General features: G+C 41.0%; 1 protein-coding gene across 4 annotated transcripts in view; it reads left to right on the top strand.

Moving 5' to 3' along the window:
• LOC119784246 (platelet-activating factor receptor-like) overlaps window positions 1–17904 on the top strand; it is a 29891-nt gene extending 11987 nt beyond the window's left edge. The window contains exons 1-3 of one of the 4 annotated variants that reach the window (XM_038286202.1): window positions 12350–12420; window positions 12513–12615; window positions 15648–17904. In XM_038286202.1, coding sequence (XP_038142130.1) covers window positions 15657–16835 — 1179 coding nt within the window. In that variant the 5' untranslated portion in view covers window positions 12350–12420; window positions 12513–12615; window positions 15648–15656 and the 3' untranslated portion in view covers window positions 16836–17904. The other 3 variants (XM_038286204.1, XM_038286205.1, XM_038286203.1) reach the window with 3 other exon arrangements.
• Window positions 17905–19549: the final 1645 nt, after the last annotated feature.

Below are 19549 nucleotides of genomic sequence, written 5' to 3'. Positions count from 1 at the left end.
CAATGTACCAGTCCAAACATCGTACAACTCGATTCCCAAACCTTTGTACAAGGAGGTGAAAGATTATGTCCAAAAGCTGCTTGACCATGGCTGGATTAGGAAGTCCACATCTCCGTACTCCTCACCAGTGGTCTGTGTCAGAAAAAAGGACATGTCTTTACGCTTGTGTGTCGACTTTAGGGGATTAAATCGCAAAACCATCCCTGACCGTCACCCACTCCGCCGCATCCAAGACCTGTTGGATAACTTGGGAGGCTACTCGTGGTTCTCAATACTCGACCAAGGCAGTGCTTACCACCAAGGGTTCGTGGAAGAAAATTCCAAACATCTCACCGCTTTTAGCACACCTTGGGGGTTATATGAGTGGAACCGTCTCCCATTTGGCCTTACCAACGCCCCAGCAGCGTTTCAAAGATGCATGGAAGGAGTGCTTGAGGGGTTAAGGGATGAGTGTTGTTCTCCCTACTTAGATGACGTGTTGTGTTACTCTAAGACTTTCTCTGACCACGTAGATGACCTTAGACGTGTTCTACACAGGCTTAGAGAACATGGTGTTAAGTTACGTCCTAACAAGTGCGAACTGTTTAAGAGACAGATTAGGTACGTAGGTCGTCTTGTGACTAACGAAGGTGTCCAGATAGACCCCAAAGACCTAGAAGCAGTTTACCAGCTTAGAGACCGAGAACCACAGAATGTAGGAGAAGTGAGGGCTCTGCTAGGTTTCTTAGGTTACTACCGGACATTTATTCAGGACTTTTCCAGATTAGCAAGACCGCTGTTTAAGCTAATTGAGAGTCCCAGTGAGTTAGATCCCAAACCAAAACAAGTCAGATCTAGCAAGACAAAACCAAACAGTAACAATAGTGGTCAACTTCCCTCAAAGACACCAGTCAGATGGACACAAGAACACAGCGCAGTAGTGTCACGCTTTGTCGATATGCTGACAAATCCACCTATTCTCGCATATCCCGACTTTGATTTGCCTTTTGTCCTCCACACCGATGCTTCAAATGAAGGCCTTGGAGCCGTACTTTACCAACAACAGGGAAACAAATTGCGCGTCATAGCATATGGTTCCAGGACTCTTACACCTGCAGAGAAAAACTATCACCTTCATTCTGGAAAAATAGTTTCTCGCGTTAAAGTGGGCAATCTGTGATAAATTTAGGGATTACCTTTATTACGCTCCCACTTTTACAGTGTACACCGATAATAATCCCCTTACATACGTTTTGAGCACGGCCAAGTTAAACGCAGTAGGGCATCGGTGGGTGGGTGAGCTAGCGGACTTTCATTTTTCCATCAAGTATCGCCCTGGCAAATCAAACGCAGACGCTGACACACTGTCCAGATATCCTGTCCAACTGTCAGATCACTTGTCCGAATATTCAGAGACAATGCCTCCAGAGGTCATATCTGCAATTTGGCAAGGAGATAAAGCAATGCGAGACAGCGAGGTACCTTGGGTTGCCGCATTACAGTTAAACTCAAATACAAACGACACACACGAAGAAGGAACACCTGTACTCTCTCCTGAGGACATCAAGGCAGCTCAAAAAGAGGATGCTCCAATCGCAGAGGTGATACAGTTGAAAAAAAGAGGATGGAATCCTAATGAAAAAGACAAGAAAAAAATGACACCTGAAACAAAGAGACTTGTACATGAATGGAACAGACTAAAACTTGACAAAGGACTACTGTACCGATACACTGGACCGAGAAAACAGTTAGTTCTTCCCACAAAACTAAGAAAGACCGTTCTAAAACAATTGCATGACGATATGGGACATGTAGGCGCCGACAAAGTCATTCACTTAGTCAGAGAACGCTTCTTTTGGCCCTTCATGCAGCGTGAAATTGAAGATTATGTAATTCGTCAGTGCACATGCATTAAACAAAAACGACCATGTGTTCCAGATAAAGCACCTTTGGGTTAAATCACTACAAGTACGCCATTTGAACTCATATCAGTAGACTACCTGCATCTCGAACCGAGTAAAGGCGGTTATGAGTATATTTTAGTCCTGGTAGATCATTTTACGCGTTTTGCGCAAGCCTATCCGACTAAAAATAAGACTGGCAAAACTGCTGCGGAGAAGATATTTTTTGACTTTATCCCTAGATTCGGGTACCCTGAGAAACTCCACCATGACCAGGGCCGGGAGTTCGAAAACAGCCTGTTCCAAAGACTCCAACAACTTGCAGGAATAGCTCATTCTCGAACAACCCCCTACCACCCTCAGGGGAACCCTGTTGAACGTCTAAACAGAACACTCTTACAAATGTTACGCACTCTACATGAAGAAAAGAAATCAGAGTGGAAAGACCATCTACCACACATTCTTCACGCGTACAATTGTACGAGACATGAAGCAACTGGTTACTCACCATTTCTTTTGCTTTATGGGAGAGCACCTAGACTGCCAGTAGATTTACTCTTCGACATAAAACCTGACAGTGAGTGTAAAACAAGACAAGAGTATGCAGAAAAATGGGCATCTCGTATGCAAGAGGCATACAAAATCGCTTCTGAAAACTGCCACAAAAGCTCAGCAAAAGGAAAAAAGCATTACGACCAACATACAAAAGGCATCCCTTTGCAACCAGGAGACCGAGTATTAGTAAGAAATCTTTCCGAACGTGGAGGTCCTGGTAAACTAAGAGCTTATTGGGAAAAGTGCATTCATCGAGTTGTTGAAAAGATAGGAGAGGGACCTGTATATCGTGTTCAGGCGGAAACAGGAGACCGCAGTCTTCGAGTCCTACACAGAAATCTCCTATTACAAGTCAATGATTTACCGCTAGAACAAGGACAAAGTCAAAATGTGAACCGGAAAAGACAAAATCACAAAAAAGGACAAGGGAAAACTCAGGAAGCTGCTATGCAAGAGTCAGAACAGTCTGATGAAGAGGAGGAACACACATATCACTGGCAACGTGTACCTGTGTATAATCTGAGACCAAAACCTCAAACACAGCCTGAACTCAGAGCCGCAGCCCCTGAATTCCAACCTGTAAGAAACAGTATTCAACCATCTAACACACATGAACAACGTACACAACCCCATGTTGAAATAGAACATCCAAGAGTACCAATCCCAGCTGTTGTTCAAGATTCAGCACCACGGACAGTGCCTACTGTCACAACACCAGCTGAGGAGATACCCGTACCGGACACAAGTGATGCAATGGGCAATATGAGTGAAACTGTTCCTGTTGAGGATAATGAAATGAACAACACTGTACCACATGCGCAAGGTTGTGACACTAATGTGCAAGAAGAGAACGTTGCAACAGTACGAAGATCAGCGAGAACTGTCAAACCCCGAGAAGTGTTCACTTACAATCAGTTTGGACAGCCTTCTTATCAACCTTGGCATGCAGGAGCGAACATGATGTTTGCCTGTACTCCTTATCCCATGACCTTTTACCCGACACAACCTGACATGTACTATTACCCTATTCCAGTACGGACGTGTTAGACTTGTGACGAGACTTAGTACTCTTTTGACATTATTACAGGACCATACATGCTGACACTGACTGTATGTTGACCTGACTATACACTTTAGTACAAGATGCCGGAGTCATCTCTTGAAGCAGGGGAGAGTGTAGTAGGTTGAAAAAACGCTATATTATAAGTTTTTATGAAAACAGACACCCCCTCTATTTTTTTTGTATTGCAATACTAATGTGTACTCTATATAGTAAAGGTCCCTGTGTACATCCACACCACAGAGGGTGCAGTTGCGCCACTGTGGGCATAGAGGGCTCTCACGCAGGCGCTGCTCAGAAGTAAATGAGCTATGGTCTGTTAACGTGTCTCCCTCATCTGTCCACAGGTATGTCGATAAAACATAAAATATGTGAACTTAAACGTGGTCCTGATAACATGTGGATGAGTGTGTGTTAGTGTGGAAACGCTGGTGAAACGGTTGCTGTTTCAAAAAAACTTTAGGACGAAGTATCAGTACGTTTTGTAGTGTGTGTGTGCCTCCGCCGTTTAGTGTGGTTGCTTTGCTGATTGCGGATGGTTTGGTGGTGTAAAACCGACGTATGGAGCCGGTGTGTGCTCTGTGGATAAGTTTCTGGCGTGCTCACATAAGTTTGAGCGTGGTTTTGGCGCAAAAGAGCGTCTGTGTTCGGGTTATTGAGACCGCCATGTTTGGTGTGCGTCAGTGATTCAGCCCGCCATTCAGAGGCGCTTTTCTTTTGATCTAGCTCCGCGCTTCTGTGTGTGTACGTGAGTGAGAGCGGAAGTGACGTGATGATAGTGTTTTTGGCACTAACAAGTAAAATAAGCACTTTGCTGAAATGATAGAATGATATTAAAGTGAGGAAACGTGTTTAATGTGATTATATTGTCTTTTTGATATATTTTATAATTGATGAGAATTAAAACAGTGTGTTCTTTTTGAGTCACAACAAGTCGGTTGTGACTCAAACCGACTTGTTGTGACAATTCCTGATTGTCACAACAAGAATTGTATTTTATTTAAAGTCTATATTTTATTATTTGTACTTTTTACATTTTGTTAATTATGTGTATTGGTTTTAATTTAATTACTAATATTTATTGTGTTATTATTTAAAGTCTATATTTTATTATTTGTACTTTTTTACATTTTGTTAATTATGTGTATTGGTTTTAATTTAATTGCTATTATTTATTGTGTTGTTATTTTATGGATTATTGTCTCTTGTATGGATGTGTGGATGTGATAATTGTGTTAAGTGTCAGAAGTAAATGAGCTATGGTCTGTTAACGTGTCTCCCTCATCTGTCCACAGACCTACAGCCAGAGACTTTGTTTTAGGCAACACAGCCTACGCTAGCTGTGTGCCACTTGCTACCGCCCAGCTTACCCCTAGGGCTGGCGCCGGTAACATGTGCATAAATAGATGAATGACTGAATGTCGTGTAAAGCACTTTGGTAAAGACTTCTCACTTAAAAAAGCTTTATAAATGACATGCCATTTATCAGAAAAACCTCCTTTGAGAAAGGGTTCTCAGGTAAACTCACAACCATACACATTCATGCACTGACACACAGATCATGAGGTTGTGTCTTGCCGAAGGGCACACCAACTCGTAACATGGAAGGAAGTTTAAATTGAACCCTCAATTATATGTTTGCAAGGTAATTACACTTCTTTTAATGTTGCATATCCAAATTTTGAATCTACTGTTAGAAAGCATTTAGACACATGTGGCGCCATCTGGTGACAGTGAGGCTACTTAAGTTTACTGAACTCACTGTTATCCTCAAACAGTTGGACTAATTTTGAGCTTTTTGACATTAAAAGTCTCAGAGTTTCTTTTCTTTCAACCAAACCTTCCTACCAAACTCTCTCCGAACGCTAAAATCAATGGGGCATTTTCATGTCTTTTAATACTCTATATGGAGTACTTTCTCAGTTTCTGACAATCTTCTGTGAATATCAGAGTTGGTTATACCAGAAAATCCCAAAGGAGATCAGCAGGTTTTAACATACATTAGAAAAACAATTCTTACACCCATGCTTCATTTATAGTCACCTATTCCCATTTTCTTTCCCATAATGAAATGGGTTTTAGACTTCAGAAAGTCTTCTATACGATGTTAAAATACAATTATTTCCTCCCATGTGAGTGGGGGATTTAGTGTTTAACTAAACAAATTTGGACATAAATACTGACTGATGTGGGTTGTGCTTGTGCATTGCTTAAACAAATGTATAAACAGCAGTAACCAAAAAATATAAATAACATGAGGTCAGTAAAGCTTTTTAACCTTGAAGGTATTATATTTTCTCTCCAAGGACTGGATAAAGTGCAGTTTATTGAAATGGTAAATAGAAACTTAATTTGACATCTGCTATTGGAGGTGGGCTGTTAATTTAGTCCTGGAATTTGCTAATATCAAATTTATAGAGCGAATTGTGCCTGGAAAAAAAATGTCAATGAATGACTCCTTATATTGTTTAAATACAATACTTTTGAAAGGCTAATGGGAGATAGGGAAAAGGCTTTTAATTAGTATGTCTTTAAGCTACATAAGTCACAAACATACACCAAAGGTGTAAAATACTAGGTGCGTGTCTTTTTTAATTTCTCTGAACCCACCTCAGAAAAACATGCAACACACAAACATTAAAATTACCAGATTTCTGAGACTCAGAGAGCTGTTTTTAAAGGAAATTTCTTGTTGTTTTACACTTGTGTAAACAAAATGACAAATCTGTCTAAGTAATATGTATGTATCTACGCATATTTAAGCAATGAAAAAAGTTGAAGAGCAGGATTGTGGCTCAATGTTTAAAGCCACTTAGTGTCATGTTGGGTTATGGAAGCTAAACCCAAACGCAGAACACCACAGAGACTGAGAAAAAGTTCAACAGTTTATTTGTAAGAAAACACAATCCAGGCTATAGTACTGATACTGAATGAGTCCGGGCTGGTCACACAGGATACTCTGATATATGGTTAAGGCTGAGAGAGGAAACCAGAAGAGTCCAGAGGCAGAGGGATCAGAGGGATAAGATTCAGTCCTTGAGTTGCTCTAAGTTCTCTCCTAGAGAACAGGCAGGCAGATTCAGACTGTATATCTTCTGGTTGGGCTACCAAGAGCAGGAAGGCAGGTTTCAGATGATGAGCTCCTCCAGAGCTCCTGAGATGCGGCAGACAGATTTCAGCAAGGGAGACTCCTCCAGAGTTCCAGGGTTCAGTCAAGAGCAGGTAGGCAGGTTTCAGATGATGAGCTCCTCCAGGGTTCAGTCAAGATTCTTCCATGACTAGCTAACACTCTGGCGTCGGGGTGTTGTCCACAGCCCCCTTTAGTATTTGTCCCCTGATGAGCAGATTAGAATCAGCTGGTGAAGGCAGGTTCAGGAGATCCAGTACGCCCTCTGGTGGAGGAAGGTAGACAGCACCCCAGATCTCAACAGATGAACAAACAATCAGGAAGGGATCCTCGGCGCCCTCTGGTGGGCAAGCCTCTGGATCCCAACACTTAGACAGATTTGATACTGATAATTATACAAAATAAATAATAAAAAAATATTTATTTAATCTATCTATTTATTTGAACGATACTTACAATTTGAACTGACACTGCTTCTGTCAGTGAGCCCCAGGTCAGCTGTGGCTACATTGTAGCTTGCCACCATCAGTGTGTGAGAGTGTGTGAATGGGTGAATGACTGAACGTACACTAGAGCACTTTGGTGTCTCCTGACTTAAAAAGGTGGTATATAAGTACAGGCCAGTTTACAAACTACTACAAATTGTATTTTTTTTTCAATCAGTAAAAGAAGCACCAACAAGAAACACCAGTAATGGAATTCTCAATTAATATACACACATATTCCAAGACAAGATTGATATTTACTCAGTGATCACAAGTCTGATCGACTTTTTAACCATCCATCCATCCATCCATCCATCCATCCATCCATCCATCCATCCATCCATCCATCCATCCATCCATCCATCCATCCATCCATCCATCCATCCATCCATCCATCCATCCATCCATCCATCTTCCTCCGCTTATCGGGGGTCGGGTCAGCAGCTTAAGAAGGGAGGCCCAGACTTCCCTCTCCCCAGCCACTTCTTCCAGCTCTTCAGGAGGAACCCCAAGGCGTTCCCAGGCCAGCCGAGAAACATAGTCTCTCCAGCGTGTCCTGGGTCTTCCCCGGTGCCTCTCCCCGGTGGGACGTGCCCGGAACACCTCACCAGGGAGGCGTCCAGGAGGCATCCTAACCAGATGCCCGAGCCACCTCAATTGGCTCCTCTCAACGTGGAGGAGCAGCGGCTCTCCCGGATGACCGAGCTTCTCACCCTATCTCTAAGGGAGAGCCCAGCCACCCTACGGGGGAAACCCATTTCGGCCGCTTGTATCCGGGATCTCGTTCTTTCGGTCAGTTCATGACCATAGATGAGGGTAGGAACGTAGATCGACCGGTAAATCGAGAGCTTCGCTTTTTGACTCAGCTCTCTCTTCACCACGACGGACCGGTACAGCGCCCGCTCCACGGCAGACGCTGCACCAATCCGTCATTTTAACCTTTGTATAAAATTGTAATCGTTTGTCTGTCGCTCAAACAGTCAAAGGTAAAAAGTGTTTAACATCCCTGCAGCTCTGACAGGGAAATTGTTTTGTTCCAATGTACAGGACCTAAGGTTCAAAGGACAGTCTTCCCTTTAGGAGGAATGTTTTGTTATTTTTCTAATCTAAAAACATTTTTATAGTTCACCTCAAAGTGCTATGAACAAATGTAAAAAAAAAGTGCTCACTTAGGAGCAAAATGCATGATAAAGTGCCATTTCCGGGGCCAAAACTCACTCTAAAGTGCCCTCTTGGTATTCATACGCACAGTAAGCATCCTCTTTATGAGCCAAAAGGCACACTGAAGTGCCTTCTCGGAAACCAAAATCGTACTAAAGTGCTCTCACAGCAGCCCAAACCTGTGCTATAGTGCCCTCTTGGGAGCAAAAAACATGTGCTTAAATGGCCCCTCTGGAGCGAAAATATGCTAAAGCGCTCTCTTAGATGCCAAAATGTACACTAAAGTGCCCTCTACAGTGGTGAGGACGCACTATATGAACCTTTTTTTTTTCTTTCCTTTTTGCTCCTTCCCTTCAAAACGTCTGTGCACACCAATGGTGAAGGTGTCATGTGGTTTACACAACTGCCACACTTTTAAGAATGTCTCACAGTGCAAGAACAACTACCCCTTTTTTAATATACATACATATAGTTTCCTTTGAGCCTTACTGCAAGCAGTGGCTTAGTTTGTTTGCTTCATTGGGCCTGACAGGGTTGATAGTTATTAAAAGTTGCAATGAGCTTTTCGGCTGTTCCTTTGATTAATGCTATTACTAAGACTTTAGACTTAGACTAGACCATTGACAGTGGGATTAAAGAAAGATAGAGTATATCTACTAATTTATGACATCTTAAAAAAACTATAATTTATGCAGCAGTTTATCTAAACATATTACACTGCAATGATGAACTACTTTGTGGTGGTCAGACTTGTAATTTGGTTGAGGTGACTTCCATCCTCAAAAAAAAAAAATAGAAGGTATTTCACGTATGTTTTGATTTGCGTTAGTCTAACATATACAATTTCAATGAAATGTAAGGAGGAATATGGTTGTAACTTGAAGTGTGACAAATTGCTGAAATATAAAGGATCCTGACTGACCTGTTTATAACATGCTCTTTTCAGCCTCTGGCTCCTCCTTGTGATCAGAATGGAGAAGGTGCTAAGAACATGAAGATACAAAATATTCAAAATTTTAAAGATTTGGGCTTGTATAATTATTTTATCCCTTGTTGTTTTCCCAAATACAGCAATATGCACAACAGACTTTTAGGGTTGCTGTAATTAAACGTTTAGCTAAGAAACATTTACTTGATCCAAATAACTAATTCAGTTTTAGACCATCTAATTTTCCTTTCGTATTTAAAATTCTTAAGGAATTTGTTGCTATTCAGGTTTGTGAGCAATTACAATATAATTACTTTTTTGAAGAGTTTAATTCAGGTCTTAGAGCTCATCATAGCACTGAAACATCTGGTGAAAATCACTAATGACATCTTGATGGCCTCAGAAAATTGACATATCTGTTAAGTACAGGTGTAAGTACTTGCACATCTCAGTGCTGCATTTTATACTGTTGATCACACTTTTTAAAAGAACCTTTGAGTTTGAGTTCCTCAAGCTCTCTTGAGTACCAAAGACATCAGTTCTAAAACCAATGTATATATTCTCCAAACTGGTGGACAATATGGGAATAGTTTCCACTGATATGCTGATGATGCACAGCCATAGTTCATAAATCCTGATTAAACTAACCCAGTTACAAAGACTTAAGGCATGTCTTTGTGGCACCCCCGAGAAGTGTGATCATCTAAAAAAAAAACATAAAACAAAAGAGACTGCGGTGATGGTAAGCAGAGCTTTAAAAATTTTAATCAATACATTTAAAAAACAAGTTCACTAAAAAAATAAAAATGCAGGGCGATCAAGAGCAGCAGAGTCAATGGACCAGTCTGTTAAAAGATGCGCTCTTAGCTGGCACGATGGTGGGCGCGGTCCACCCCAGCGCGCGATCCTCCTTCCGGTGGGCTGCAAGGTCCTCTTTTCAGCACGCTGCGCGCGTGGGCCTCTCCAGCTTTGCTGGCATCAGCGAGGTCACCTCCAACACGCGCCTCTCGCCAGTGTGCCACTATGACTTGCTCCAACTTGCCGCTCTCTAATGCGCGCCTCTCTCTATGCGCGCCTCTGCGCCTGACTCCAATGGGCCTCCGCGCCTCGCTCCAGTGCGCCTGCAGCAACCAGTCTCTAAACCTCTCCTGCTGCTTCTCCCTCACACGCTCTGTTTGGCTCCCTTCATGTCCGGCTTCGGCTTCCCATGTCCGGTCTCTGTCGCTCTCCAACCAAACAGCTGCCTTTTTTTTTTATCAGCCTCCCAGTCTGCATGCTGTTTGGCTGATTAGGAACACCTGTGCCGCTGCTGTGGACGTTTCCAGGTGTGAGTGGTAATGTGACCTCCAAACAAAATCAGAAAAACAAATGCAACACACAAAAATGAAACTAACAAGCAAGTAAGTTCAAATTAAAGCAAATCCAAAATTAGAAAAAGACATGCAATTAACTTGACAAAAAGGCCACATTACCACATCTTGAAGTCACAATAATCTCTAAGACCCTTAACTTTCTGCTTCTGAATGCATACAAAACAGAAGGTATCATCTTTGAATCAGAGTCTCTAAAAATAAGGTTTAGTAAGTCACTTCATATGGATGGGATTAAATTTATCTCAGATAATAACTTCAAACCACAGATGTTAATTTGAATCAGGGCTTATTTTAATCCCCATATCAAAGAGGTTTCTGAAAATTTCCTTTTTTCCGTTCCTGAATATTGCAAAAATATTTGTTAAACACATTCAGCTGATCCAAAATGCTGCAGCCAGAGTTCTGATGAAAAGTAAAAAAGAGGTATCATATTTCTATTCTAATGCTCACATATAGAGCCCTGAATTACCAAGCCCTCATCTTATTGGCTTAAATGTAAAACTTTAGCGTATAGGCTCAGGTTATCCATCTTAGTTGTCTCTATAGTTATCCTGCTAGAGGCGGGTACTGGAGGACAGAGAAGGCCCTTTTCATCATTCTGCTTCAATCTATCTCTATTCTTCCATTCGGCAGAATGTTTTAGTTAAACCCCTAACTTTCCATCCCCCTAACCATCCTTGATGAATCTCCTGTTGGGTTTAGATCATAAACACCTTCAATTACAGATGATACAGTTTGGTCTGTTTTTCAGTGATCTCTTCTAGACATAGCTATAGGCCCAGCCTTTATTGTGACTAACTTTATGTACTCTCTCTCATCCCTTTTCGCATGAAAACTGGTCAAGAACCCATCTGCCAAACTGTTTATGAGACAGAGACAACTATGGAGCAAGTTTATTATTATTATTATCTTTTCCTTACATATAAAGTATTTATAGGTCAGCTTTTCTATGATAATTTTGTATGCCGGCTTCAACAAATCATCAGCAAAATTTTGAGCTTATTTTTATTGACCAATTAGAGTGCTTTCTGAAAACAGTTGGAAAAAACTGAAGCTACATCTATATCTGTTGTTGATAAATCAGCTGTTGGAATGTGTAAATTGAGAACAACACCAAAGATCAACCAGAGGATTAATTGAAGAACAAAGTTACACTAAAAGTTAAACAGAGAAATAAAGGTCGGCGTAAACAGAGTTGTTGAAATGTAAACATAAAAAAAAAAAACTAACTTTACGTAAAGAAGCACTACAACAAAAAAACAAATGGCAATACATCAAGTTTTGAAACTGTCATGAACTTGGCACTGATGGCTGGATTTGGCTCTTTTCCCAAATATGCAAATATATATATATATATATATATATATATATATATATATATATATATATATATATATATATATATATATATATATATATGTGACGGGTGCAGATTTACTTCCAGCTATTATTTAATTCAAATTAAAAATAGAGAACAGATAAGCAGATCATGGCTTGTCTACAGTGAAAAGAAGGACTGTGTTATCTACTTTTCCCTTCGCCTTTTAAGAAACATATGAGCAATCAGCTAAGTGAGCTTAGTGCTTGGGGGAAAAAAAAATCTTTAATTCCTTTTGAGACAGCATGAAAAGTACAAAACATAGGGAGGAAAACAACAAGAAAAGGGACAAGAAGAGAGGGACAAAACGTACAACAAATAATGTATGTCGATTCTGTTACACTGCATCTGCATAATGGGTCTGTTTTTTGTGTTGTCTTCTCAATTCAGAGGGCCCCTTGCCTGTCTTTGTCTAGGGCTTCAAATTTCCTAAATCCGCCCCTGGTACAGTCATGGACACGCCTGGTAGTCACGTCAGTGATGTTAGAATCATCTCAACGAACATACCTGTTGGTCTGGTCTTAATTATAACGTTTCTTTTATTGCAACAACATATCGTTGACAGAACCTGTTGAGCATTTTGCGCAAAGAGCCAGCTCTGACCACCAGCACTTTCTACAGATGACAGCGATCATAGGTGTTCCTGTGGCTTGCGGTGCGTCCTCCAGGTGAGAGCTGCTGCAATTTCTCTATGTCAAAGTGACAAGAGTCTCTGTCTGGCCCAGGACGGAAGGGAAAATGTAGGTTCTGTATTATCCTGTTTCTACTTGAAGCAGCAAGCCTTATCTATAGCAGCTTTATGCATCAGCAACGCAGCCATTAAAGCCTCTGTTGCTACAGGTAAGTAATCTGATCGTTGACATATGTTGAGTGTAAGTTAGTCATAAGTCGTGGCGTGTAGTTTATCCAAAACCTTTAAGTAAAATGTGCGTAACTTATGCGTAATGCAACGCATCAACGTGTTTGACGCCTTCCAGACGAGCGCTGAACGTGTTTCTAACTTCCAGCTACTGTATAATTGCGTAATGGTAGCGTTTTGGTATCAAAGAAGCTTCATAGGAGGAAACTGTCAGATATCTTCCAGGTTAATATCCCGATTGAATACATTTTTCAATGCAGACCGGGCGCCTCCAGGCGCATCGGAGCAGAGATGCGCCTGGATAGGAAGCTTTATCCGACGTTTTGTTTCCTGGGCATTACGCTGCTGTGCGTTATGCATAAGTTAGGCTGCCTTTGGAGATAGGTTTTGAACTTGATATAAATTAACAGACATCCAAAGTCTCCCGGAAATTCTGGGAGTCTCCCTGATTTAGATAGTTCTGCACGGATGCCCGTGCGTCAAATAAATTATCCCGCATTTTAGACTGTGCGAGCCGAGGCAATACAATAATTCGTGCAGAATGGGCGGATTGGAACTACTTTGATTGCACAGGCACAACAAGAGAAAGCGGGTGTGTGGAGGATTGCTTGTGAAAACTGTGCGTATCTAGATGCTCTGTTCAACCAGCGTTCCAGGCGACTGGCTGTCAGAAAGCGCGCTGATTGGATTAGTAGAAAAAAAAGGCAAAAGGTTTCGGCTTAGTCTTTTACAGTCACCTAGTTACCCCTCAAAGCTGTACATCCTGCGAAATAGCTTGAATCCTCCAGTAAAAAAAGAAAGAAAACAAAAAACAAAAAACAAAACAAAAACAAACAAACAAACAAAAAACAAAACAAAACCGGGGGGTTCGATAAGCAACACCTGAAATTAGTTTTTGGAATTTGGGGTGTCTGTGTATATACTATTTATACGCGCAAAATTGAAAAAAATACATCTAAATGTCAGCGTATGCCAGAGTTATAGGATATTCTGGGACGTCGGGCATATGCTGGATAAATCAGCAAGGTGTGACAGGGCCAGAAGAAGGAATGACAGGTGGGGGGGTGCTTCCTGCAGAGGGTAATTGGAAAAAAAGTAAAAACAGGAAAGGACTTAATCTAACTTAAGAATAAAGCAGTTTATCTTTGAAAACATTTTTGTGTGAAAATAAATAAATAATAATAATTAATTTCAATTCAATTCAGTTTATTTATATAGCGCCAAATTCACAACACATGTCATCTCAAGGCACTTTACAGTTCAACCAGATCATACAGTCAAATTGATACAAAGTTTTCTATCTAAGGAAAACCAGTTGATTGCATTGACTCATTGACTCAAATACAATCCCCCACACTAAGCATGCTTGTAGCGACAGTGGAGAGGAAAAACTCCCTTTTAACAGGAAGAAACCTCCAGCAGAACCAGGCTCAGTGTGAGCGGCCATCTGCCGAGGCCGACTGGGGTTCAAGGAGACAGAAACAGAGATACAAAAAGCAGCTGTAAAAGGCGGCCCCGTCCAGGAAACACACAGCCAGGCAGACGAGCTCCAAGGCAGCTCCCATGCCAGAGGACGAAGAAAGCACATCCACTCAGTTACGGTCAGAGAAACAGGACCACACTGGAAAACAGGCCGATCTCGGACATCTATAAACAAGGGTGTTGATAGAAGCAGCACAGCTGATGTTTCTTTCCAGGATGACGTCACAGCCAAACAGGAATTAATGAGCTGATTCATGGATCCCCTCTACCCCTGGATAACTTTCCTGGATGTGGTATTTGTTCGATCATAATTTTGATCACTCTGTTCAAATCTAAGAGGAATTTTTCTCAGAAAGTGTGATAAAGAAAAAAGCATGTCTAAGTATTAATAGAATATAGTCCACTCATTTTTAATAAAATCATTAATATAATCTCAAAATAAAGAGGAAATGTTCATCATCTTTGTCTCAGGCCTACCTTCTTGGCCATAGCTGTCTGAACAGCTAAATGGCCTTAAGTACATGTTTTCCAATTCATAAAAAAATGTCACCCACAGCCAGTAGGTGCTTCTTCCAAAGTCTCAAAAGTCTGTTTTCTGATTTTTTTCCCACAACACAGCATTAAGGTGATGGGAGAGCCTCCTTCAGACTGGAATCTGTTGCATCCTTCATTTTTTAGACATGAAACAATCAAGGGTGTATTTAGAATTTAAGACGATCCATATTTAAAAACAAAGCTGATCCTTAATTAGTTATGGATGAATCTTACTGTGTTCTTAGCTAGTAATGTAAGACCCTTTACTTTAAAGGTTACCTTGACTTATTTCAACGACATACATTAGCATAGGCAGTATTTTAAATCAAAATACACCTGGATGAAAAAAAATACATATTTAGACTATCTGTGTATCATGACCAAATATTGTTTCAGTTCATTCTAGATTTATAATATGAACATTTTCTAAATTCATTTAGGAGCAAATTAGTGGGTTAATTAAGAGTTGAACTTAGAGGTTTCACAGATGTTGGACTAAAAGACTCCGCTAGTGAAGGAGGAGCTCAAAGAAGAACCGAAGGGAGGGGGTGAGGGGGAGAGAAGACAGGGAAGCTTTCTTTGTAATCAATGCTTCAATCTTTATTTTTATTAAGTAAAAAAAACTCAACTCTCTCCCTTCATTTGTTTTCGTGACCTTGACTAATACGAGAAGTGTAATAGAAGCTCCCAGGACCTGCTGACTCAGTTTACTTTCACATCCAAGTCTTAAAAAAACTTCTTCTTTCAGTGTTACAGTGCTTTATGTGGTGGTTGGACATTATATTGATTATTACATTGATTATGAATTGATTTCATCTCCCTCAGGTAGAAATAATGGCAAACTTCACCAACACGTCTGAAGGAATCTCTGCTGTAAACGAGACCTTTCTGGATTCAGAGTTTCGCTATGTGCTTTTTCCTGTCATGTACAGCATCTTCTTCATTTTGGGCTTCTTCTCTAACCTTTATGTGCTGTTTGTCCTGTGGCGCCTCCGTGAAGCGAGGGCTATGGGAGAAATCTGCATCTACATGACCAACCTGACCATCGCTGATCTGCTTTTTGTGTCTGCACTCCCCTTCTGGATTAGCTATTACCGACGTGAGGGGGACTGGATCTTCAATGACTTCATGTGCAGGATGACAGGATCGTTTTTTTTCATCAACACCTATGGAACCATCCTCTTCCTTGGAGCGATCAGCCTTAACCGGTACTGGGCGGTCACTCGCCCTCTTGATGCAGCTTCGTCAGACCACAGGTGCCGCGGGATCATCGTGTGTACCCTAATATGGGCCTCCACCATTTCCACGGCCATCCTCTACATGATATCGACAACTAAAACTAAAGACAAAACTAAAAATAAAACTCGATGCTTTGAGGGATACCAAAATAAAAATGATGAGGAAAAAAGGAAAGTTGCAGCATTTAATTTCTTACTTATTGGGATGTTTTTTCTTGTTTTTCTTCTTGTTGTGATATGCAACTTCCTCATTGCCCGAGCCTTGATTTACCAAAGTGCACCACAGTCAGAGTTGTACTCTGAGACAATCAGGTCCAACAGAACAACGGCGTCTTCATGGAAAAGGGCTACAAAGGCCAGAGGATTGAAGAAGAAGGCTTTGCAAATGCTCCTAGCAGTGGTGGGAGTGTTTGTGTTATGCTTTCTGCCTCACCACATAGTCCAGGGCCCCTGGACCCTGGCTGTGCTGCAGATAACAGAGGGCTGGGGCCATGTGACATGGGGTCAGGACACACGGCAAGCACTAAACGATGCACATCAGATCACCTGGGTTCTAATGGGCCTCAACTGCATCCTGGATCCTGTGGTGTATTTTTTTGCCACAAGGAAGTTCAGGAGTTTCATCATGGAGCACATCAGAAAGTTATCAAAGGGTGAAACTATCTCCTATACAGCCAACACACGGATATCCATGAACAGCAGAAACCATAGTAGAAAACTCCAAATAACCCAACAGCAGCTGAACAAGGATGAGAACGAGGCCTCTTGTCTTTGACACAGCTAGGAGCTATAGAGTCACATTGTTTCATTTGTAACTTATTAGAAAGTTAAACACTGTCATTTTATATCTTTGTGTTATTTTACAAGTTGTTGTACAAAGGTTTTTACTTTACTTCACATTACAATTCCTTACACCTGTTAAATGCGCGCAACTTAAATGTATGACTGCTGTCTAAAAGCATTTAAGTAAGCTGTAATTAAATACCTGTCATCAGGTTTAGCAGGAAAATGCACATTGAAGGCTGCAAGTTGTTGTTTAGTGTTTACTTTTACTTCTGATTGTTAAATAGTGCACTCTGGTCAGAAAATTAAATCTTCTATTTTTTTCTCTTACATATATTCATTTATGAGTGCCGAGTCTGCATTTACTTAGTTTATAGGAATATGCACTCAGGCCTCACAGCTGCAAGGTTATATTATGTCTGAGGGAGAGGAGTTGTTATTTATCCTATCAGGAAGTGGTTGGGATAAAAAATAATTTTTCTTATAACAAGCTAGACTCGTTCTCTGTGTGTATGCATAACATTTTATTTTTTTCCCTAGACTGAAATTATTTTTGCTTACCTGTATGTGGAGACCTTCTCTGCCTTTCTGCAGGGTTTATGTTAGTGAGAGGAGCTTTTGTCCAATCAGATCAGGCAGAACATTCGGCTGTTAGGGCTGCTTTGATTATCTTGTTCTCTCTTTGCAAAGAACGTCCCTAACAGTATCCTGATGCGTGAGTGTTGGTTGTTCTCCACAGATGGCAGTTGTTCATATCCACTTAATTTTTTTGTTGTTGGCCAAAACAGTTAATGGGTTGCGAAGCACTGTACTTGTGTAGGGCTTCCTTTAAAGATTCTTACCCTTCTGCCATTGTATGTGAAAGTGCTGCAGCTGCAGGGCATCCTGCTCCACTCTGAGTTTTTAGAGCAGTCAGACTCGGCTTTAAATGGGAAAAAGTAAACCAGAGGGATGTTATTTGGTGATTACTACCCTCGTCTTGACTGCCTTCTCCTTATCTAATCACCTTACTTTATTTCTTATGTAATCATCTTAAGTTTTCTATGGATCTATTGTGTGTAAATGAGTTAAAATATGTTCTCTCTTATTTTTTTATTTATTAAATTTTTTAATTTATTACAACTGCTAATAAACTATATAAACAGAGTTTGTCAGTATATAAAATTAAAAAAAGAACATATGATCAGTCTGTACATGTTGTCTTTTACTTGTGAACTTCAGCAGTTTCCTTTTCAACAACTCACTTCCTGCCTGAACGGTGGCTCTGCTTCCCCCTGATTGACATTGAGTAAGTGGAAAAAATTGATATCTATGCATTTGGTAGGAACACGGCTTTGACTGACCAGAGTTGCTGCAATCAGCTGCGAAACCACAGCGAAGCCACTGTACGGCTTCTCTGCACCACTTCCACATTCATTGGATCAGGAAGACAAAGATTGCAAAGCACTTCACAGCATATTCACTCACCAATGCTGAGAAGCCACATTGATGCTGCTTGTTTTAAACTCATGTACTCTAATGTGAATTAATTTTACCTCATGTAAACATATTATCATACTTATTTATTGAATGGTTTTGTATTCTTAACTAGAGGATATGCTGTGTTTTATAACCCATTGGGGAGGGGGCACAGTACCAGGCCCAAGTGGAGATTTTATGGCTGACTGTTTTATACACTGAGAAGACCTCATATTTAGATCTTTGTATCAAATAAAGCACCACAGGGCCTGCTGACAACCAAGGGGTCTCAAATGTCTATCCATCATGACTAAGATAGACTAAGGAGAATAGGCTAGAAACAGCAATTACAGGACAAAATTCTTCCTCTTCAATTACCATCACCCCAGAACAGCTGGATTAACATCAATCAGAAAAAAATCAGGTTTGCGGGTGATTTAACAAGAGTGATTGCGTAACTGGTGGCAGGTGCAAAACTGTTGGAGACGCCCTATTTAAATGATGGTTTTGCGCGTTTTGTGGTTTGCGGCAAAGTAGTTTGCAGTTTGTGCAAACTGGTGCATTAAGAAATTTAAATCTTACAGTGACACCCCGACCCCCTCCAATATATATATCTATATCTTTATATATATATATATATAGATATATATAAACTTTGGCAACCTCTATTCCCTAAGGTGGTATGTGGCTGAATTTCTACTTCACTGCAGTAAAAAAAAAAACAAAAAAAAAAAAAACAGGTGTTTTGTATTGGCCTGTAGAAAAATGCACATACCAAATGGCTCACAAGAAGTGACTGTGGATGACTGCGCGTACGCATCCCCGCAGCATTGGCATGTTGCTCCACAGGCGCAGGGGGGAGGTCGGGGTTCTCCGGTAGGGCGTCAGGGCGACATGGCATTTAGAACGTTGGACAGCACTTCTGAAAACCGAGATTGGGAGATCCCAGCTCTCGCTGCAACCGTACGCTGGAATGACCCAAATGCAAAAAAGTGCAATGTTGCAAGGAGTTTTGTGATATCTGGTATTGCGTGGGTCCTACTTGTGGCTGGCTCCAAATCCATTCGGAGTTCCCCCAACAGCTCCAAAATGGCAATGCTGGATAAACGATATGTTTTGATGATCATTTCCTCGTTCATTCCAAAAATATTCACACGGAGGGAAAAAATGCGCGCTTTGCGTCTCTTTGCTTCATTTCGATGTCTCCTTCTTGCGACAATAACCGCTGCCATGTGTGCGCAATTACGC

Source organism: Cyprinodon tularosa, unplaced genomic scaffold (genome assembly GCF_016077235.1).
Source record: "Cyprinodon tularosa strain WSP-4 unplaced genomic scaffold, ASM1607723v1 ctg222, whole genome shotgun sequence".
NCBI classification, from domain to species: Eukaryota; Metazoa; Chordata; class Actinopteri; order Cyprinodontiformes; family Cyprinodontidae; genus Cyprinodon; species Cyprinodon tularosa.
The sequence above is the reverse complement of the archived record's forward strand: the minus strand, read 5'-3'. Positions and strand labels throughout refer to the sequence as shown.